The sequence below is a fragment of the Centruroides sculpturatus genome, unplaced genomic scaffold (assembly GCF_000671375.1).
Source record: "Centruroides sculpturatus isolate CEXI.00-Female unplaced genomic scaffold, Cexi_2.0 scaffold680, whole genome shotgun sequence".
Taxonomy (NCBI): Eukaryota; Metazoa; Arthropoda; class Arachnida; order Scorpiones; family Buthidae; genus Centruroides; species Centruroides sculpturatus.
This window is the reverse complement of record NW_019384843.1, coordinates 186,734-210,493: the sequence shown is the minus strand read 5'-3', so window position 1 is coordinate 210,493 and position 23,760 is coordinate 186,734. Positions and strand designations below refer to the sequence as shown.

The 23,760-nt window shown below is 25.2% G+C and overlaps 2 protein-coding genes and 1 long non-coding RNA gene across 4 annotated transcripts in view; 2 read left to right on the top strand and 1 right to left on the bottom strand.

Moving 5' to 3' along the window:
- LOC111630355 (sialin-like) overlaps positions 1–4,571 on the top strand; it is a 30,577-nt gene extending 26,006 nt beyond the window's left edge. The window contains exons 5-6 of one of the 2 annotated variants that reach the window (XM_023374445.1): positions 3,306–3,436; positions 4,389–4,571. In XM_023374445.1, the coding sequence (XP_023230213.1) occupies positions 3,306–3,436; positions 4,389–4,550 (293 nt within the window). In that variant the 3' untranslated portion in view covers positions 4,551–4,571. The remainder of the gene's footprint in view (positions 1–3,305; positions 3,437–4,388) is intronic. The other variant, XM_023374444.1, reaches the window with a different exon arrangement.
- A 6,256-nt stretch (positions 4,572–10,827) lies between these two features.
- Positions 10,828–16,659, top strand: LOC111630357 (vesicular glutamate transporter 1-like). The gene is made up of 3 exons (XM_023374447.1): positions 10,828–10,985; positions 12,502–12,587; positions 16,367–16,659. The coding sequence occupies exons 1-3, from the start codon at positions 10,916–10,918 to the stop codon at positions 16,547–16,549; spliced, it is 339 nt and encodes a 112-aa protein (XP_023230215.1). The 5' UTR covers positions 10,828–10,915; the 3' UTR covers positions 16,550–16,659.
- Positions 16,660–21,361: 4,702 nt separating this feature from the next.
- LOC111630358 lies at positions 21,362–23,528 on the bottom strand. The gene is made up of 3 exons (XR_002757508.1): positions 23,379–23,528; positions 22,133–22,228; positions 21,362–21,669 (listed from the first exon to the last, which is right to left on the bottom strand). It is a non-coding gene; the product is annotated as an uncharacterized LOC111630358 (long non-coding RNA).
- Between the last annotated feature and the right edge of the window lie 232 nt (positions 23,529–23,760).

Here is a 23,760-nt window from a genome sequence, read left to right as displayed (position 1 = left end):
AATAAATATTTCGAAATATATCACGATGAATCGTATAAAAAAGGCCCCGGAGTTGTACAGAATTAGTCAGTGGAAACAGTTTTACCTTTTACTTTAATAAAAGATTTTTGTAAATTAAGAACTATAATAAGAATTAATTATAGAAATCTTAAACAAGAAAACTATAAAATATTGAAAAGAATGCCTTCTGAAAATGGTGATTGTCGAAAAAAAATTAAAAAGTTAAGTAAGATAATCACATATTAAAAAGTATAGCTCATTAATTTGTTAAATAAATATTAGACAAAAGACTTGTAAATTTATTGACGTACAGTACACTTATTAAATCCGAAAATTCTACAGTAGTTTACATTTAGTAGTAATTTAATAATTAATTAAGAAATGATTTAATATTTTATCGTATTTTGTTATTTGAAAGGTCTGTCATGTTGAAGTAGAGGACTTGCTGTGACGTCACATAGATCCAAGGTCATGCTAACAAATATACGGGATCTGGCTATCCTTGTAGTTTAAAATCCTTGCAATTTATCCGCCTAAACGTCCGTAGCGTGGCGCTACGGACGGCGGGAAAGTAGTTCGGCTGCCCGATGACGTTTTACGTATTATAGGAGTTATTTTTACCGTTGTTTACGGATACTGCCACAATTTTTATAGGAATCATAACTATAGGAAACGGTTTTATAGGGGGATCTACTGTACTGCCACAATTTTTATAGGAATCATAACTATAGGAAACGGTTTTATAGGGGGATCTACTGTACTCAGTTTGCGTTTAGTTTCTCCCATATACTAGTTAGTTGTATTACAGGTACATGGTATCTTATACACTACACTCTTTGTTTCTTGTTCTTTATTATCTACTTTATTAGGTTTTACCAATCTTAATCTATTTTCTAATTTTTTTGTATTTCAGGGCTAGTTTTGTGTTTATTTTTTGTAGATCTTTGCTGATATTCTCATATAGTCTTTTTATATATGGAAAACTGATATATTTTATATCTATATTTAGCTTTTTTGATCTTTTATTATTCATTTTACTATTTATCTTGTTTTCCCAGTGATCGATTAAACTATTAGGATATCCACTGAGAACAAATTTCTTTTTTAGTTCTTTTATGTAAACATTTATATCTGTAAGATTGCTAGTTCTTGCCGTAATTTTTATACTACTATGCATATGTAGCTAGAACTATTTCCAAAACTAACAGCACAAAACCTTTCTCACTAATTTCTAGCCTTATTAACTGGAGTACAAACGTTTTCGGCCTTCTTAATAGGCCTTCCTCGGGTACACTGTGGAGCGTCGGTTAGAAGAAGTTTAAATGCTGCCAATGTTTACCCAGGTGTCGTCTTACCCGTGACGTCTTCGTCGATGATAGGTATACGACACCAGGGAGAAAAATAACATTTAAAAAATAACATAATATTTTTCTCCCTGGTGTCGTATACCTATCATCGACGAAGACATCACGGGTAAGACGACACCTGGGTAAACATTAGCAGCATTTAAACTTCTTCTAACCGACGCTCCACAGTGTACCCGAGGAAGGCCTATTAAGAAGGCCGAAAACGTTTGTACTCCAGTTAATAAGGCTAGAAATTAGTGAGAAAGGTTTTGTGCTGTTAGTCTCGTAATTTTTATGTACTACATTTTAAAAATGTTATATTTTATATATGAATATTAGAGTCATATCGAATTGTTACATATATAGAGCACGGTTTTTTTATAGGGTTTAAATTCTAAGTTGTTGTTGTTCCTTTTTACTGTAACATCTAAATATTTTATACTTTTATTGGCTTTATTCTCTTCTTCTATAGTAAACTGTATTTCTTTGTTTATGCTGTTTATGGTTACTTCTATATTATTGATCATAGTTTCACTTTCATCGTATATTATTAAAACATCATCAATGTAGCGCCTATAAAATTTTATCCCTTCATTTTGTTTATCTTCTCATCTATGTCGATCATCACTATCTTCGCCAATTTTGGTCCTACTACAGAACCCATACTAATCCCGTCATTTTGAGTATAGTGTTCACCTTCCATTTCAAAATAGTTACTGCTATACGAAAAGTTTATTAAGTCTATTATTTCTTGTTCTACATTAAGTTTTTTAGTTTCTTATCTACAATATCCATGCCATTGAAGGGTACATATTAGTAATGTCAAAACTTGCTATTCTATAGGTATCTTTTATTGTTATATTTTTAATATCAGTTAAAAGTTCCTCTGTACTATATATTGCAAATCTTGAATTTTGGTTTGCTTTCAATTTCTGTTTTAAGAATTTTTCAAGGTTGTATAGCAGAGTGAATTTAAAGTCTATAATAGGTCTTACCTTTTCATTTGGTAAGTTTTGAGCTGGATGTTAATTTTAGGTGTACAATTATTAACATTATTCAAAATAAATTCTGTCTCACTTTTAGTCAATTTTTTTAACTTTTGTAAGAGAGTGATTCTATTTTTTAGTTTTTTTAGTTATAATTTCTTTTGGGTCTACTGGAAGTTTTCGAAAGCAACCATTTTTTACCAGTTCTTGTTTCTTGGTTTTTACCCAATTATTATCTACAATAATTATCTGCTTTGATTTATCGGCTCTAATTATTTGTAAGTTGTTATTAGTTAAAAAGTTTTTGTTCTTTTAATTTTATCTCTATATTTATAATATTCGTACGATCATTATCATTATTCAAAATAAATTCTGTCTCGCTTTTAGTCAATTTTTTTTTAACTTTTATAAGAGAGTGATTCTACCGTTTAGTTCNTGCATCCCCAATGACTGATATGTACCAAGCAGTAAGGCACAGAATTAAAGGAGAAAATTGAGGTTAAAAATAAATTTTAAAATACCAAGAATAAATTAAAAATTATAGTTTTGTATAAAAAAAATTACACCATAGAAAATCAAAACACCAACTTCACAATTATGAAATTGGCAGGCCCACCAAGCCACTGTCCACTCTACAAATGACAGAAATTCTAAAGGTTTTAAGTGATTTGCAATTTTCAACCTCAATTTTCTCATTTCATTTTGAGTATTGCACCTTACTGCTTGGTACATGTCAGTCATCGGAAATGCGCTGTATCCTCACCGAGTTTGATCAAAATCAGTGACCCCATCGTCATGCCATTCCCTCATAAGATTGATTTTCAAATTTTAAAAATATGCAATATTGATTCTTGTATTAAATCATATAAAACATTCAAATTAACTTATTTAATTTTGGAATTTTAATTTATTTTGAAAATTAATTAATTATATATATATATATCCTTATTAGTTTATTGATTTATGTTTTTAGGAGGATTGACTTGTATTTGGTTCTTGTTTTGGATATTTTTATGCTTTGATGTACCAGAAGAACATCCTCGAATTTCAATGGAAGAGTTGATATATATCCAAACAAATCAAGGTGAAGAAAAAACTCATCAGGTAGTATATTATTATGATGACTTTTTTATTTTTAAATAAATAAAATTTTAAAATGCTTGACAAATTAATGGCTTAATTTTATGTTCAATTTTAGTTCTCTCTTATTCTGATTTTAATAATGACAAAATCTAAAATTTTAAGAATTTATGAACTAATGTTTCCATTTTATATTTTTTAATTTTAACATAATTTTTATCAGAGAAACAGCATTAATTATTATCTGAAAAAATATATTTTAGATAGTATAGTTTAGTATTAACAGTTGATAAATGCAACCCCTGGCAAAATATTTCTGATCATCTCAGAATTTTTAAAGTCAAGCTTGTTTTGAAGTTTATTACAAAAAGTAAATTATACAATGAAATAAATAACAAGAAATGAATATTTTGACTACAGAAACATCAATTTTTCACAAGCAGTTATTTAATTTAAGATATATGCTTCCACCTCAAATTAGTTGTGGCTTGCCCCCTGTACATCAGACTTTATCTGTTAACAACAGAGTCCTGCTGGTCATTATTTAACTCCTTTCAGGGGGAAATTTTTGAATTGAAATAAAGTGACTTTTGGTTTGCATCAGAAGTTCATATATAGTTATTTGGGGTCTCCTGCCCCTAAGCTTTCTATATCTAGTCTTGACTTTCATGTATCTAATTTTGTCATAAGGATAATTATTATAATCTTACAGTAGCATGTGCTGAACAGGTTAGAGAAGCATTTATAGTTTGCATATTAATTTATTTACTATGTATTTATTTTAAATCAGTTTTTTTCCTGTAAGATTTATTCCATTTTAACATTTCTAAACTTACATTATTTAAGTTTAACAAATTTAAGAATTGCATTGATTAGTATTTTTAAGTTTTTAAAATTGCTACTTCAAATTTGTTTTTGTGTTTATTAGAAAATTATAAAGTTATTACTAATTGTTTTACTTTTTATTTAATTTTAGAAGCCAGTTATACCATGGCGAGAAATTTTTAAATCTGTTCCTGTATGGGCTCTAATAGTGACTCATTTTGGTCAAAATTGGGGATTTTATATGCTTTTAACAGAATTACCTACATATTTAAATTCCATATTGCATTATGAGATAAAAACGGTAAGAGGATAATAATTAATATGTGTATATGATAAAAGTTGAGATTAATTTTTTATCATGATTCAGAAAATTAAATAAATTGATATGTTAATTTCTTTTATTATTATAACAAGAACTAAGGTGTAATGGGAAAACTGATTGTTCATAACAAATTGACATCAATAATACCAAGAATACAACAAGTAAAAACAATTTAATCAAAAACCAATGTTTTCTACCATTGGAAATGGTAGAAAACATTGGTTTTTGATTAAATTTTGAACATAAATAACCATTTTCAATGGTAGAAAACATTCAGGTTATTTATGTTCAAAATTAGAATTTGACAATGAACAAATAATTTAAAGTTGATGGAATACAGATATAATTGATTAATGACATTCATGTGAGTGCTGCCAGATATGTAATGGAAAATAAGATATACTAATTAAAAATCATATAAATTTCTTTAGGAGATATCAAATCGAGATTTTTAAGCTAGTGAGATATCTGCATCCTTTTAGTTGATGGTGATGGCCTTTCTTGCAGCTTTATATATGCCTAACCTCTCCAAATGTTTGAGGTGTGAACTTTTACATCACAACCTTGTTGGTGTTGTGATATAAAAGTTGGGCCTGATCAAGGAAAACCTGGGCATCATTGTCTGCATTTTTGCTTACTGGATTCTTGGTGTTATTGATGTTGTAAAATTAACAAATAAAACAATTAATACAAATTAAAAATAATATATAGTCAATGCTCTCTTATGTATTGTTCAAACTCAAGTCAAATGTTTAAATTTGAATGTTTTACTGATTTTAAAAATTTAATTCTAAATAATATATTTATATTTAAGTAATATGATGAAAATGTTTTAATATAAAAGTGTTATAAATGTACATTTTTAATACATTTTTAAATATGAATACTGGAAACAAAATAGTTTTTGACAGAATTTCTGCCTTACAATTTTTCAAGTTTCTTGTTGAATTACTTCGAGATTTGTCTTTCAATTAATACATTTTGTTGAGAAACAGAACATCTTGGAAAAAATTGTTACAATTGAACTTGCTGTTAAGCAACGTGATGATATGCAATATTCATTTAATTTCATAATTATTTAAAAATCAGTTGTCATTTTGTATACAATTAATGTAAATTTAATCACTTAATACCATTTCTTTTAATATCCAGATTTTCACTTTATATCACAAAAAAATTTTATTTTTTGTTTCCATTGTCTGCTAATTATCTATAATATGATGAAAATTTTTTCATTTACTCACTTTACTACATTTAAAATTATTGCACAGAGAATCAATTATAAATTTCACATGACAAAGTTTGCATATGGAAGTGGATAACAACATTTTTTTTCATATAAAGATATTTATTTTCTGTTTTGTCTTTGTAAATATATCTTTTGATTAAACATGAGTGTAAAAACTCAACTTAAAATATACTTAACACAAATAAATTTGGAAAAATCTGATTGCAGAAAATTAAAAATATCCCAAATTAAGTGTGAAAAGGAAATTGGAAAACATTGCCACTTGTGATGGACTTCCTAAACTAACATTTTCTGCTGATCTATCAACTGTATATAAAATTTACAAATCTAAAGAACAACTGCAAGAAATAGCCATTTCAAGCAGTGCTAATAAAAAAATCCAGCAACATTTGGCGGCACTAACTGTTATGATGTTTTATTTAAAAACTTTTTATATTTTTAACTATTATAAAATGGTAAAAAGCTTAATTTTGAGGGTAGGGATGGGTTTTATAAAAAATTGTAAATGTTATTATTAATGAGTAAAATCATCATTAAGTCTGACCTACTCAAGATATGACACACAACCCCATTTATCTCCCCCAGCCTTTAACCACCAAACTTTAATAGCAACGATTCCCCTAATACACAAATCCCCCTTAAAATTTCAGAAATTTTTGACAAAAAGCATAGGAGTTATTAAGTGTCAAAGAGAATGAACAAAATTGTGCCCCGCACACACAATATCCATACATACAGAAAAAAAACTTGATTTTTTACTGAGTCTAAAAGTATAAAAATCTTGGGGGATCAGTTTTTGACCAATAGCCATATATATAACAGCAGGGAAAGTAAAAAGACATCATAGTAAGGTGGATGTTAACATTGCATTGTTTTGTTTCAATGTTTTTGAGGCTGTGGCTACTAATATGAGGGTCATCCAGAAAGTAACGACTGTTTGGTTTTAATAAATGAAAGAAATATATTTTATTAATAAAAACATGTCACTTACAAAATTGAAGTTTACTTTCTTTCTTTACATAATTACTGTAATTATTTAAGCATTTGTCATATCTGTCCATGAGCTTTAGAATTCCTGTGTTGTAGTAGGCTGCCACCAGTCCATTAAGCCAGTTGTTTACTGCATTATTCACCTTGTCATTACTTCCAAAATGTTTCTTGCCCAGGAACTCTTTGAACTTTGTGAAAAGGCTAAAATCACAAGGAGCAAGGTCTGGACTGTAGTGTGGATGATTAAAAATTTCCCATCCAAATCGATCCAGCAAGCCTGTGGTTGCAGCAGCAGTGTAAGGGCGGGCATTGTCGTGAAGAAGCATAATACTGCAAGAAAGCATTCCATGCCTACGATTTTGGATTGCTTGCTGTAGTTTTCTTAGTGTGTCTCAATATTGATCTGCATTGATCATGGTGCCTTTTGGCATGAAATCCACCAAGAGAACACCCTTACAATCCCAAAAAACCATTGCCAAGAGTTTTTGTGCTGACAGAGTTTGTTTGAATTTTTGCTGTTTTTTGGGTGATGAGGGATGATGCCACTTGAGTGATTGGCGCTTGGTCTCTGGAGTGAAGTGAGACCTTCATATCTCATCGCCAGTAACAATTTGATCAAGAAAGGCATTTCTGTCTGCATGATACTGCATCAAAAATGTCAGTGCTGCACCCATTCTCTGCGTTCTGTGCTGGTCACTCAGTTGCCAAGGAACCTATCGTCACAAATTTTGCTATAGCCAAGGTGTTCAGAGACAATTTCACCAAGCAAAGAATGAGAAATGGTAGGGAAAGAAACATGTAACTAGTCCAAGGTTACGCATCTGTCTTGCATGATTTTGTTCTTCACTTGATTCTTCAAATCATCTATGATGAATGATGGCCATCTGGGCCAAGTTTCATCATGCACATTTGTTTGTCCATTGTTAAACATTTCACACTACTTTCTCACATTTCTTTCGTTCATTACTGTATCACCATACACTTCCTTTAGTTGATGGTAAATTTCTGCAGGTTTCAACTTCCAAGCATTCAAAAATTAAATAACACCTCTGACCTCACAGTTGGCAGGACTTTGTATCACACAGTTCATTGTTGACAATCACAGAATGCACAGTAACAACTTGTTTCTCCTAGCATTCACACAAAACTGAGAAAAGATGTCAAGGAAACTATTCGACCTTGGATAGTAGCCCAAGATCAAACTGCACAGCCAGAATATGCAATAGGTTGTTACTTTATGGATGACCCTCGTTATACAGTTACTGGTGAGATATTGTATGTAAAAGCAGAAAAATTTGCTTAGAATCTTGGAATGAGAAAAGCAGTATGGAATTGTTTTAAATGACTATAAACATAATATCAATTTGATAAATTCATGGCTATTGATAAAGATGCTGAATATGTTGAATCACTAAATGAAGATGAAAGCATTTTGATTATAGTGACAAACAGATATGTTATTGTTACTATGACACTGAGTGATGATAGTGATAACAAAGAAAACAATAATTTTGTGAGTGTTACAGCATTAGAAAGTTTAAATATTCTGCAAAGGGTTTTTTTTCAAATAAAGAGGAGCATGATTGGCAACATTTTATCCAGTTGGAACAGCACATGCACTTACAGAGTAACATTTTAAAAAGTGCAACTAAAGCATACCAAATAAGTATAAATGGTTGCAAAAAATCTTGGTTAATTTGATTAAGGCAACACAACATATGAGTGATCTGCTGAGAGGTGATGCCTCCCAGGAGGACTTTCTATGGGAAACTGGCCCCTATTTAGGTGTTATGAATATGAAGAAAATCTGGAAAAACTTCATGTGGCCAACCTGTTGGCAATACATGAATCCATGACTACCAGTGTTTAGTGGTTTTATCCACTTGGCCACTGGTGGATCTTTAAAAAATTACTTTGTTATAAGTATAAATTTTCTATTAAGATACATTATATAATTATAAAAGTTCAGTTTATATTTCCGATTGTGATATTAAGCAAATCTTGTTTAATGCTACTGTTTGAATAATATGTTTTTGCTAGGAATTGTGGACATTTACAGATGAACATTAAGCATGTTCTTCTGTAAATATTTTTTTTAATGTATATACAGTATTGAAATGCTTTATCAATAAGCTGAATAGCATGAAATAATTTAATTTATAATTTATTTCCTATAATATAATAATCTTTATTCGATAGTAGATTTAGATTGTTAGAAGTTCCTTTTATATATTTTTATAAAATGTAAAGCTTCTATCACACAATGTCAAGATGAAATATTGAAAAACAATGCTTATGCACTGTATTTGAGGCTTCTAAAGCACAAGATCCTAGTGGATGAAGCCTAAAACCACTACTGTTTTAATTATTTATCTGTTTAAATGTATAAAAATATTTGTTAATGATCTGTTGTTGTTATGATTACAGTCTACTTTAAAATTTTTTATAATATAGAGAGATAAATGCAATAATTTATAACTCTGGTGTTTTAAAGTATTTTGTGGATATTGACCAATACATTAGTAGATCATTTGTAACAAAATTTTTCCTGTAGAGAAATTTATGAAAAGTATATATTTATAAAATTCTTACCATGTTAAATGTTTTAATCATAACTGTTTATTAATGTAAATATTGTATAGGGAAAAATATTTTTGATTATTTAATATAAATTCAAAACATGAATTCATGAAAACGAATTTTGTCTATTATTTCTTTTATTTTACAGTAATTGAAAAATTTTAAAATAAAGAAATATAAAATAATTTATAAAATACATTTATTTTTATACTTTTTTTCCTTATTTGCAAAGTATAAATATTTTAATGTATCCAGTTCATTATACATTTATACAATTTATCATTTTGAATTTTTCCTTATTTTTTTTTTTAAACAAAATAATCATTTTATTGTCGTACATTCTATACATGGATCTAACTTTACAGATTGTTTATGTACATCTCTTACTCAAATGTTTCATTATGATAATTTGTAGAAAATAGTTATCAATATATTTTCCTAGTTTGTATTTACAAAATAATTAAATGCAAACTGTTTCACAATATTCTTTCTTGTTCAATATAAATCTATAAACTTCTTCCAATGTTTAGCTAATTTTTCACTCTATCAGAAAATAAAGGTAAATCTGGAAAAATTCATAAAAAATTAACTATAATTTATAGTTTAAAATATATCAATAGTTGTTAATTTTAATAAGATTAATAAAAGCAACCAGCATAGGTGTTACTTTTATTAATCTTAACAATAATAAAATGACAATGATAGCAATAAATTTATTTAATTTAGTACTTCTATCAGATGATTAGGCAATGAAAGAGCTTTTGTCTATAATTTATTANATGTCCATCTATTTTACAAATCCAAGAATTACTGTCAAAATTAGTAATTCTAAAAATTACAATAATTAAGTTTTATCAATTAGCTTTTAATTTTTTTTTTTTTTATAATATATAATACAAATATTCTTTTTACACATGCATAGTAAATTATTTTAATGAAATGGTTATCACACACATGAAACTATTAACGCCTTATACATCTCCTAAAATGCATTTTGGCCATTGGTGTTAATGGCCCTCATAAATTAGATGTTCACCTAACTGATGAGGGCCATTAATTTTATCTATTAAATATAAGGCAAAAAATTCCTAAATATTATTACAAGACTCACACATTTAAAACAATATCATTAAATATCAATAAAATTGTATTATATATAAATTAAGTTTTCTTTGTAATAAAAGATTAATTTCTTAAAATTATTTTTTCTGTTTCAAGCTTATTCAAATATATCTGTAATTATTTTTCCATCTGATAAGCTCTATTTATGTTACTATCATGAAAAATAAAATGAAAAATATAAGTTGTTGTGATTTCAAACATATTTATTATTTATTATGTTTTTTATCTACAGCTTATATAATAGTAAAGTATAGATTGCATATAAATTATATAATTAGTATTCATTGTTTAAATTTTATATCAAAGGTTTACAAAAATTTCTTTTACAGGATTCTTTAGTTCAGGATTGTGCTTGATAGGTGTTGCTTTGTCAGGATGCAACAAAACTGTTATTGTTACATTACTTGTGACAGGAATGGGCCTTAATGGATTTATATATAGTGGTTTTATGACAACTCATATTGATATGTCTCCTGATTTTGCTGGTATGTTATAGTACAATTTTTCAAAAAATTTATGTTACAGAGAATATAAGGTGATTTCAGTATACTTTTAAAATTTTAACAAGGTATAAGAAACAAAATTTCAGAATATCTTATACAATAAATTTTTGTGATGTGTTTTCTTGAAGTGAATTAAATAATTATGTTTCTTAATAAAGTTTCAACATTTTATAACAACGAATTATATTATATCATTATGTATAGTAAGTCAGGAATTCTATTAAGATTAAAATCAAAGCAAAATATTCCCTAGTTTTCAGTTTACATTGTTAAATATATGAGATGTTTTGTAGACATTTTAAAATCATATTTTGTAAACTTAAATATAATTGAACAAAATTAAATTTTATTAAATGACAAAAGATGTACAGCTTGTTAGCAAAAACATTAAATATTCTATTTGAGTCTGATATTATGTAAAACAGAGCTTTTGGAATATTACATTACAGTAGACCCCCCTATAACGCTTAGATACGTTCCACGCTAATCGAATTTTACGTTGTAGGAATGATTAAATACATGAGCCAATCGCAGCCCGATAGGTGTGAACTTTACGGACTAAGGCTGTTTGAAAGGTTTTCTTCTATAAAATTAACCGATTCTAGACTAATTCCACTCAACATTTCCAAAACACGTATAATTTTTTGGGAATAATCTGTATAAACTATGCTATAAACAAAAAATTATAGGATTACTTACCGAGTGTGCACCATTCGACTACGCCCGTTGTTCAAAGCTTGTCTTCGTCGCGGAACAGCACACGAAACGGCGGCCGCGATTTCTGATAAATAATTTTTCGCAGAAAAATAACTTGACCTTTGGAGACATCATTAATATAAATAATTTTTATGGCCGTTGAATAAGAAGTGTTTCTTTCACAAGAAATGTATAAAATTAGTGCTGTATTAGACTTACGGTACCTAATTTACATACTGTACAGACGATAATAAACTCAACTTACTAGCCTAAAATCTCCGTAGCGTGTTGCCAGGCGGCAGAAAGCATATATATAATTATAATAAAGTTACAATAAATTAAGTTAATATATAATTATATATACAGTACCTAATTTATATATAATTAATATATAATTATATGTACAGTACCTAATTTATATATAATTTATATATAATACTAAACAGACGATAGCAAACTCAATTTAGCCGCTCCGTAGCGTGGCGCAGGGTCGGAGGAAAGTAGTTCGGCTGCTCATCCACTATTGGTCCAGATTCTATCAATCTTCTCGCGAAACGAGTCGGCAACGATGTTTTAGGAGCGCTTTTATACGTATGTTGCTACAATTTTTTCGCTACGTTATAGGAATGCACATTATAGGGGGGTCGACTGTATTTTAAAAAAATTGAATGAATTTATTCAATTTAAGTTCTGTAACAAACTGTTTCTATAATTTTACAAAATATAAAATAATGCTTTAGTTTTAAAATATTCTATGAAATCATTCATTTGAAGATTTTCTATAAATTATATGTAATTTCAGGAACATTAATGGGAATGTCAAATGCTGTTGCCACCATTCCAGGAATTGTAGTACCTGCAATTGTAGGTGCAACAACTGAAAAGAATGTAAGCAAACTTATATTATTAATTTAAAAGTTACTAAATTAAATTTAGTTTGTTTGTTTTTTGCTATATATATATATATGTATATACATATATTCAATATATTCTTTTTTTATAAATTTAATTTTATAATTTTCTATTTGATGTAATTTATTTAGTAAATATTTCTTTCAATATCATAACTTTTTCCCTACTATGGTAACTAGTGATTGCAAATTTACCGGTAATTGGTAATTATATTATTATATTCTAAATATTCTAAATTATTATATACTAAACTGAATTACTGACATAATTATTGAATGACCAGTTATTTTCAAATTTTTATCAGTTTAGACCAGTGGTCGGCAACCCTTCTGACCTCACAGACAACTAAACTCACACTACTTGAATTCCACGGATAACTATCATGAATTTTTTTAAGCGATACAAAATCTGTAGAATAATGATTATAAAAGTTCAATTTTACTTTATTAATATAAAACTGGCTCGTTTAATTACACAAAATTAATGCAAGCCTAAAGTTCGTTACTGCTTGTTTGATATAAGTTTATGGATTCATAGTCCTTTTTACTTCGTATTTGGTTTTAGATTCAAGTAATACCCCCAATGAGTGAAAAAGCAAATAAGCATTTTGCATTTCTTTCGTAATATTTTGTGTAACTTTCAGTTGATCAATGTCCAAATTTCTCCACGGACCATCCAAATTTTTTCTGTTGGTGTGTTCGTGAACCACCCAAACTGGTGGTTCGTGGACCATTGATGGCCCACGAACCACCAGTTGCAGACTGCCAGTTTAGACAAACAACATTCTTGTAATAGCAATTATTTTGAAACAATAGACATTGAAATAATGCTGATTATTAATTATGTTTTTTTTTATTTTGAACATATGCTCTTAAAAAACATAATATATTAATCTTCTTGTCATCTAATCTAGCTCTAATTTACTTACAAATGGCAGCTGCATTAGAAAAAGCCCTCATGGAATCAATAGTAGTTGGATGTACTGTCATTAGAGCATTGAAAACCTTCTTAAGATGACTTTCTTGTGTTTTTTGCTGTAAGAAATAATTCATTTTTTTCTTAAATATATCTTTCACTCTTTTAAATTTACCTATATTACTGTCATCAGTGTCTACGTTCATATGTTTAATGAATAAGTCCAATTTCTCTTTCGTTGTTAAATTTGACTTTTCTATTGTGCACTTTGTTCTTGTGTCGACATGAAAAGTTGATGGTTTGGTAAGCAATAAACACCTATCACCAGAGTCTGATTTCATTAACATCTGCAGATCATGATTCGTTTTCATTTTCTGATAAGTGCTTGATTAACTCTACAATCACATTCAAAATTGTATTTTCGCTAACATTATTGGATATTTTGTGTGGCTTATATTTGTTGAATTTTCCTGGGTTACTATATTCCAGAAAAGAAGACACGTTTTTTTCAGAGAATCAAGTTATAAACAGACTATAAAATTCCTTTTAGTAACCTTAAATTACAAATGGAATGACCCATCACCACCTGCAGAGTTTTCTCGCTATGGTATGGGAGGAGAGAAAAGGAAATTTTCTTCTCACAGGTATTTCTCGTGGAAATTTTAGGAAAATAAATATTGGGTTAATTAAGAAGTTTTTTAACCAAAGTACTGGTAAAAAGATTAATTAACGGTAAATTTACTGGGGTATAATTTTCCTAATATACTGGTATATCAATTGCCGGTAATGCAATCACTAATGGTAACTCATTTGAAGCTTTCTCTTCTCTTTTCATTGTCATAAATATGTTTATAAATTTAATTTAATCATATTATGTATAGAGAGAATATTTAATGGTAATAGATAATTGAAAGACATTACATATAAAATGCAGTTAATTAAGATATTTTTTTATTAACTATTTTCTTAATATAAAGATAATTTATAGTATGTTTCTTTTATAACTATAGATAACTGTACATTTCAATTGTTTGATTTATCTTTTTGCTGTAAATTAAACAACTAAATACTGTGTCATTTGAAACTAAATGTATGCATTATCACCATCTTACAATAGATTTAGCAATTAGAGTTAATTTAGGTAATAGTTTAGAAATATTGGAAAAAAGATTTATCTAGTCTGAGAGTGAACTCAGTCCTCTGAACTCTATATTATTAAAGTGAAATATATTTTTGTATAACAATTATTCAAAAGATTAAGTTATAATAATATAATTAAATTAAATAGTTTTATTATTGTTGCACGTATAAAATGCTTGGTATAACTTTTATACATTAATTGATGGTTAGGTACAGTTTTATTAATACCAGGTATAATAAATACACTTCACCATTTTGAAACTTCAAGTGTAAAAAAAGAATACGAATCTATGATTATTTATTTGGAATCCCATATTCACCCAAAATTATATTTTATCCTTAAGTTTATAAAAGCACAAGGGTAATTGAATTTTATTTATAATATAATGATGGTTTGATTTTTTATTTAGTGATATGTTCAGTAATATGTTGTATTTCTAGTACTAACAGGTTAATTTCAAATTTATTTTGTGCTCTAAAATTACTACAAAACATATTAATAACAAANATAAAAGCACAAGGGTAATTGAATTTTATTTATAATATAATGATGGTTTGATTTTTTATTTAGTGATATGTTCAGTAATATGTTGTATTTCTAGTACTAACAGGTTAATTTCAAATTTATTTTGTGCTCTAAAATTACTACAAAACATATTAATAACAAAAAATTGTTTCAAACTTAAGTAATAAATAGTTAGAATTCAAGAACATGAAGATATACAATATAAATATTCTAAAAGCTAAGTATATAAACTAATTTTGTATGTTGTTTTACTAATGACACACAGTTATAATTTTAAATATTACATTTTTGATAATGAAATGATAATTTTTGTTCTTTACTTTGTATTTTTTGTTTTCTGTACTAAATGTAATATATAACATGAATAGTATTTTAAACGAATAACTAAATTTTGATAATATTTAAAAGAATTTATCATTAATGAATTAACAAATATTAAAACATAATTTTGGTTAAAATCTTTTGTTATAAAATCACTGGAAATGAATAAAAATTGTAAAATATTCTTGAGTAACTTGAAAATATTTTAAGATGTAAAATATTGCCCTGGATAAAAGTAAAATTTATTTATGTTTCCCATTTGAATTTTTACACACAAATTTTTTTCTTGTTTTACATAATTTTTTTTCTTGTTTTTTTTTCAGAAATTTAAACATATTCGAGCTTTCAATTAAAATTTTTTAAAACAGTTATAAAAACTTAATTCTGCATTATATTAAAAAATCTTTATCACAATTTAATATTTTAAAACTAAGTAAAATGACATTTTTTATATATAATAAATATACACAATAATACACTGTCTATATTTATTATATATAAAATTATAAGTGATCACTTTAAATGACAATTTTTAGTTTTATGAACATTTTTAAGTTAAACAAAATTTTATTACTTTGTGATTTATTTACATAAAAATATTCATTTATTTCCATTTTATTCAAAGTGTAGATTATATACTTAGAAATGTGGTATATTGTTTATGTAGTTACTAACTACAATATTTTTTCAATGAAATAATGATTATTGTTTAAATTAAAATGGAGAAAAATTCACAACTAAGTACATGAATAAGTTTTTATGTTAATTTTTGATATTATAATAGTAAAATATTTTTCTTTAAGGAAAGATTATTATTAAATACATAAAAGTTTTAATATTTTATTTTTATTAGCCAACAATAAAGACATGGAGTTATTTATTTTTCTTCGCTGCTGGTATATACATAATAACAAATATCATCTTTATTGTATTTGGTTCTGCTCAGTTACAACCTTGGGGAATTGCAAAAGTTCACAAAGACAGTTCTATTCAAGAAGTACCTAAAGACGATAAAGCTTCAAGCAAAGACTTATGATGATAAAATTTAAAACCTTATTTATGTAATTTTTTTTCTGTTAAAAAAATTAATGTATAATGGATAATTTTAAATGTTAAGAGTAAAATATTTTATTACTGTTTTAATCAAATTTAAGTGTACAAATATTAAAATTTGCTATATGTAAAAGTATTTAAGAATTTTAAATAAACTGTATATAATTCAAGAAAATTTAATATTTAACAATTAAATTTTCTCTATTTTTAAATGAAAAATAATTTTATTATATTTTGTTATTAATTCCAGAATTTCATATTTAATTCCAGTAAGTTACATAATTGATAAATCAATGTCTTTGTTTCAAGAATGAAAAGAATAGAACAAAAATACAGTTATAGTAAAAGTAATAGAAATTTATTATTTAATTGTTTATTGGTTATAATAATAATATTTATATATGTTGTATATTATATTTAAACCATTGGTTTAAGTTATTTCCTTGAAAATAAACTGCATAATTGGGAAGGTTGTATAATTTAATGGCTTGTTTGTAACTTCATCCTGTATTGTTTTAACAGTTTATAATTATAATTTAGAAAATGCATATTTTTTTACAGAAATGAAATTGATAGTCTGGAATATTCTTAATAGCAATACTTTCAGTTTTGTGTTACATTTTATTGATTCTACATACCATATCATTACAAATTGTTATGTATATTTTGTTATACTGTATATTATTTAAATTAATATATAATTATAATTAATTACATTGATTGTAACATCAGTAAGAAATTGTTTACAGGTCTATATTTTATATGTAAATTTAAAGAAGAAATATATATTTTAGATTATACTTTATGACACTTTTAAGGGCTAAAATAGTACATTGATTTAATTTATAATTTATTTCCTATAATATAATAATCTTTATTCGATAGTAGATTTAGATTGTTAGAAGTTCCTTTTATATATTTTTATAAAATGTAAAGCTTCTATCACACAATGTCAAGATGAAATATTGAAAAACAATGCTTATGCACTGTATTTGAGGCTTCTAAAGCACAAGGTCCTAGGGGACGAAGCCTNCAGTTATAATTTTAAATATTACATTTTTGATAATGAAATGATAATTTTTGTTCTTTACTTTGTATTTTTTGTTTTCTGTACTAAATGTAATATATAACATGAATAGTATTTTAAACGAATAACTAAATTTTGATAATATTTAAAAGAATTTATCATTAATGAATTAACAAATATTAAAACATAATTTTGGTTAAAATCTTTTGTTATAAAATCACTGGAAATGAATAAAAATTGTAAAATATTCTTGAGTAACTTGAAAATATTTTAAGATGTAAAATATTGCCCTGGATAAAAGTAAAATTTATTTATGTTTCCCATTTGAATTTTTACACACAAATTTTTTTCTTGTTTTACATAATTTTTTTTCTTGTTTTTTTTTCAGAAATTTAAACATATTCGAGCTTTCAATTAAAATTTTTTAAAACAGTTATAAAAACTTAATTCTGCATTATATTAAAAAATCTTTATCACAATTTAATATTTTAAAACTAAGTAAAATGACATTTTTTATATATAATAAATATACACAATAATACACTGTCTATATTTATTATATATAAAATTATAAGTGATCACTTTAAATGACAATTTTTAGTTTTATGAACATTTTTAAGTTAAACAAAATTTTATTACTTTGTGATTTATTTACATAAAAATATTCATTTATTTCCATTTTATTCAAAGTGTAGATTATATACTTAGAAATGTGGTATATTGTTTATGTAGTTACTAACTACAATATTTTTTCAATGAAATAATGATTATTGTTTAAATTAAAATGGAGAAAAATTCACAACTAAGTACATGAATAAGTTTTTATGTTAATTTTTGATATTATAATAGTAAAATATTTTTCTTTAAGGAAAGATTATTATTAAATACATAAAAGTTTTAATATTTTATTTTTATTAGCCAACAATAAAGACATGGAGTTATTTATTTTTCTTCGCTGCTGGTATATACATAATAACAAATATCATCTTTATTGTATTTGGTTCTGCTCAGTTACAACCTTGGGGAATTGCAAAAGTTCACAAAGACAGTTCTATTCAAGAAGTACCTAAAGACGATAAAGCTTCAAGCAAAGACTTATGATGATAAAATTTAAAACCTTATTTATGTAATTTTTTTTCTGTTAAAAAAATTAATGTATAATGGATAATTTTAAATGTTAAGAGTAAAATATTTCAATACTGTTTTAATCAAATTTAAGTGTACAAATATTAAAATTTGCTATATGTAAAAGTATTTAAGAATTTTAAATGAACTGTATATAATTTATTCAAGAAAATTTAATATTTAACAATTAAATTTTCTCTATTTTTAAATGAAAAATAATTTTATTATATTTTGTTATTAATTCCAGAATTTCATATTTAATTCCAATAAGTTACATAATTGATAAATCAATGTCTTTGTTTCAAGAATGAAAAGAATAGAACAAAAATACAGTTACAGTAAAAGTAATAGAAATTTATTATTTAATTGTTTATTGGTTATAATAATAATATTTATATATGTTGTATATTATATTTAAACCATTGGTTTAAGTTATTTCCTTGAAAATAAACTGCATAATTGGGAAGGTTGTATAATTTAATGGCTTGTTTGTAACTTCATCCTGTATTGTTTTAACAGTTTATAATTATAATTTAGAAAATGCATATTTTTTTACAGAAATGAAATTGATAGTCTGGAATATTCTTAATAGCAATACTTTCAGTTTTGTGTTACATTTTATTGATTCTACATACCATATCATTACAAATTGTTATGTATATTTTGTTATACTGTATATTATTTAAATTAATATATAATTATAATTAATTACATTGATTGTAACATCAGTAAGAAATTGTTTACAGGTCTATATTTTATATGTAAATTTAAAGAAGAAATATATATTTTAGATTATACTTTATGACACTTTTAAGGGCTAAAATAGTACATTGATTTAATTTATAATTTATTTCCTATAATATAATAATCTTTATTCGATAGTAGATTTAGATTGTTAGAAGTTCCTTTTATATATTTTTATAAAATGTAAAGCTTCTATCACACAATGTCAAGATGAAATATTGAAAAACAATGCTTATGCACTGTATTTGAGGCTTCTAAAGCACAAGATCCTAGTGGATGAAGCCTAAAACCACTACTGTTTTAATTATTTATCTGTTTAAATGTATAAAAATATTTGTTAATGATCTGTTGTTGTTATGATTACAGTCTACTTTAAAATTTTTTATAATATAGAGAGATAAATGCAATAATTTATAACTCTGGTGTTTTAAAGTATTTTGTGGATATTGACCAATACATTAGTAGATCATTTGTAACAAAATTTTTCCTGTAGAGAAATTTATGAAAAGTATATATTTATAAAATTCTTACCATGTTAAATGTTTTAATCATAACTGTTTATTAATGTAAATATTGTATAGGGAAAAATATTTTTGATTATTTAATATAAATTCAAAACATGAATTCATGAAAACGAATTTTGTCTATTATTTCTTTTATTTTACAGTAATTGAAAAATTTTAAAATAAAGAAATATAAAATAATTTATAAAATACATTTATTTTTATACTTTTTTTCCTTATTTGCAAAGTATAAATATTTTAATGTATCCAGTTCATTATACATTTATACAATTTATCATTTTGAATTTTTCCTTATTTTTTTTTTTAAACAAAATAATCATTTTATTGTCGTACATTCTATACATGGATCTAACTTTACAGATTGTTTATGTACATCTCTTACTCAAATGTTTCATTATGATAATTTGTAGAAAATAGTTATCAATATATTTTCCTAGTTTGTATTTACAAAATAATTAAATGCAAACTGTTTCACAATATTCTTTCTTGTTCAATATAAATCTATAAACTTCTTCCAATGTTTAGCTAATTTTTCACTCTATCAGAAAATAAAGGTAAATCTGGAAAAATTCATAAAAAATTAACTATAATTTATAGTTTAAAAATATATCAATAGTTGTTAATTTTAATAAGATTAATAAAAGCAACCAGCATAGGTGTTACTTTTATTAATCTTAACAATAATAAAATGACAATGATAGCAATAAATTTATTTAATTTAGTACTTCTATCAGATGATTAGGCAATGAAAGAGCTTTTGTCTATAATTTATTATAATTTATTAAAACTTTTTTTAGGAAAAACCCTTAATATTATGTAACAATATTCAAATACAATTGGTTATAATTAAGATTTATTCTTTAGTGGAAAGTGAAGTTTTATAAACTGTAAAGACAGTTTTATTTAAATAAAAATTAATAAATTGATATTTGAAAAAAAATGTAAAAAATGATATAACAGTTTTCCTTTTGGAAGACACTATTATTATTATTATTATTATTATTACTACAATTGAAAGCTTACCTGTTATATTGTATTCTTTTGAGAATAGCATTTTTATTTGTTTTATTGATACAGATTTTTCTAAGTAGATTATTGCACAGTTACTATACAATGATACTGTTAAAAGAAAGCAAAAGTAAACAAAGTTTTTATCGTACAAACATTTCAAATCAGCAATTAAATTTAATAGTAGCGAATCTATTTTGTTAATGGTTATACACAACAAAATATTGACCGTATTTTTATTATTAATATGTATAATACCATAATATATATTACCACATGAATCATAGTAAAATAATTTATAAAATACATTTATTTTTATACTTTTTTTCCTTATTTGCAAAGTATAAATATTTTAATGTATCCAGTTCATTATACATTTATACAATTTATCATTTTGAATTTTTCCTTATTTTTTTTTTTAAACAAAATAATCATTTTATTGTCGTACATTCTATACATGGATCTAACTTTACAGATTGTTTATGTACATCTCTTACTCAAATGTTTCATTATGATAATTTGTAGAAAATAGTTATCAATATATTTTCCTAGTTTGTATTTACAAAATAATTAAATGCAAACTGTTTCACAATATTCTTTCTTGTTCAATATAAATCTATAAACTTCTTCCAATGTTTAGCTAATTTTTCACTCTATCAGAAAATAAAGGTAAATCTGGAAAAATTCATAAAAAATTAACTATAATTTATAGTTTAAAAATATATCAATAGTTGTTAATTTTAATAAGATTAATAAAAGCAACCAGCATAGGTGTTACTTTTATTAATCTTAACAATAATAAAATGACAATGATAGCAATAAATTTATTTAATTTAGTACTTCTATCAGATGATTAGGCAATGAAAGAGCTTTTGTCTATAATTTATTATAATTTATTAAAACTTTTTTTAGGAAAAACCCTTAATATTATGTAACAATATTCAAATACAATTGGTTATAATTAAGATTTATTCTTTAGTGGAAAGTGAAGTTTTATAAACTGTAAAGACAGTTTTATTTAAATAAAAATTAATAAATTGATATTTGAAAAAAAATGTAAAAAATGATATAACAGTTTTCCTTTTGGAAGACACTATTATTATTATTATTATTATTATTACTACAATTGAAAGCTTACCTGGTATATTGTATTCTTTTGAGAATAGCATTTTTATTTGTTTTATTGATACAGATTTTTCTAAGTAGATTATTGCACAGTTACTATACAATGATACTGTTAAAAGAAAGCAAAAGTAAACAAAGTTTTTATCGTACAAACATTTCAAATCAGCAATTAAATTTAATAGTAGCGAATCTATTTTGTTAATGGTTATACACAACAAAATATTGACCGTATTTTTATTATTAATATGTATAATACCATAATATATATTACCACATGAATCATAGTAAAATAATTTATAATCAAAACATTTCCAATGATACTGATGATCAGGTATCATAAAATAATGAATTAGTATGAAATTTAAGATGATTTTACAAAAAATTTCAAAGTTCACCCATTGTTTTAACAAGATAACGCCAATAATAGAATATAATACTGTAAAATTTCAAATTCTGTTTATAAAATATTAAATTTTAAGTTAAAAATATAACACTTTGAATGATAAAATTGTTTTTAATAGAAAGTATTTTGAGAAATTTAACTTTTCCAATATTTAATATTGAATTACTATATTGATAAAAGTTTGATTGACAAGTGATACTGTATGGATAATAAATATAAATTCATATTTAACAATCTAAAATTAACCATAAATATTAATTTAACAACAATATTTAACAGTGTTTCATCCCATAAAACTTAAAATTTATTATTATTAATTTTTAAAGTACATACATTTACACATTAGAATGATGACTTATCTTCATATAAATCCTCATTAGTATAATAGCTTAATAAATAAGTTTCTAATCATATATTTTATAATAAAATATTTTAAAAAATGAATCCTAGTTTAGTTTAGCTGATGAAATCTTTATGCCATTATTTAATCATTTTAATATTGTTAGTGTAGGAATGATTTGCAACTTGTCAGATAAATATAATCCCCATTAGTATAATCCTCAGATAAAAGGTTATCATTTTACATCTGGTAACATAACTACAAAGTTTTCAAGAAAATTCTGTATTCATGATGGTAAGTTTTATATTTTTATAAATTCTATACAATATAGAGATGACTATGCTATGTACTTGACATCAATAATTGATTAGATTCCTGTGAATTTAAAAACATGAATTTATGCTTTTTTTAAAGCCGCAACTAGGACATATGACTAATAATTTTAGCGTATGTACTTTATATTCATTGCCCAAACAAAGTGCTAATTAGTAATTTTAGTTTATAATAATGACTTACAGTTTCGAAGGACAATTACGCGTTTGTAGGAAATTGAAGTACTAGTTACTTAAAATTTTCAATTAGTTTCTCCACGTTATATATATATAAATTAGTGTTTCGTCTACAAAACTAAACCACGTGACGGTACACTCGGCGCAGTACAGGAAATCTAAAACTCACGTCACCCGTTGCGCTTCCACCTCATCCACGTGTGGTGGATAGCGCTTATTCTTATTTACTTGAGAATTTTTATGGATGAATATGAGAAAAATCAAAAGGATCAACTTTTAATATGATTTGTCAACTGAAAAAATGATATGGAGGTAAGTTTAAACGTGCGTAAATTTCACTTTCCATTAACGAAATCGGAGATGGTCTACATGTTTATGGTATTGATTTA

Bases quoted from the DNA above. Each gene is read 5' to 3' on its own strand.
- LOC111630357 (XM_023374447.1), top strand. From the start codon at position 10,916: ATGGGCCTTAATGGATTTATATATAGTGGTTTTATGACAACTCATATT. The intron at 10,986-12,501 runs GTATGTTATAGT...ATGTAATTTCAG, and splicing joins TATGTCTCCTGATTTTGCTG to GAACATTAATGGGAATGTCA. The intron at 12,588-16,366 runs GTAAGCAAACTT...TATTTTTATTAG, and splicing joins GTGCAACAACTGAAAAGAAT to CCAACAATAAAGACATGGAG.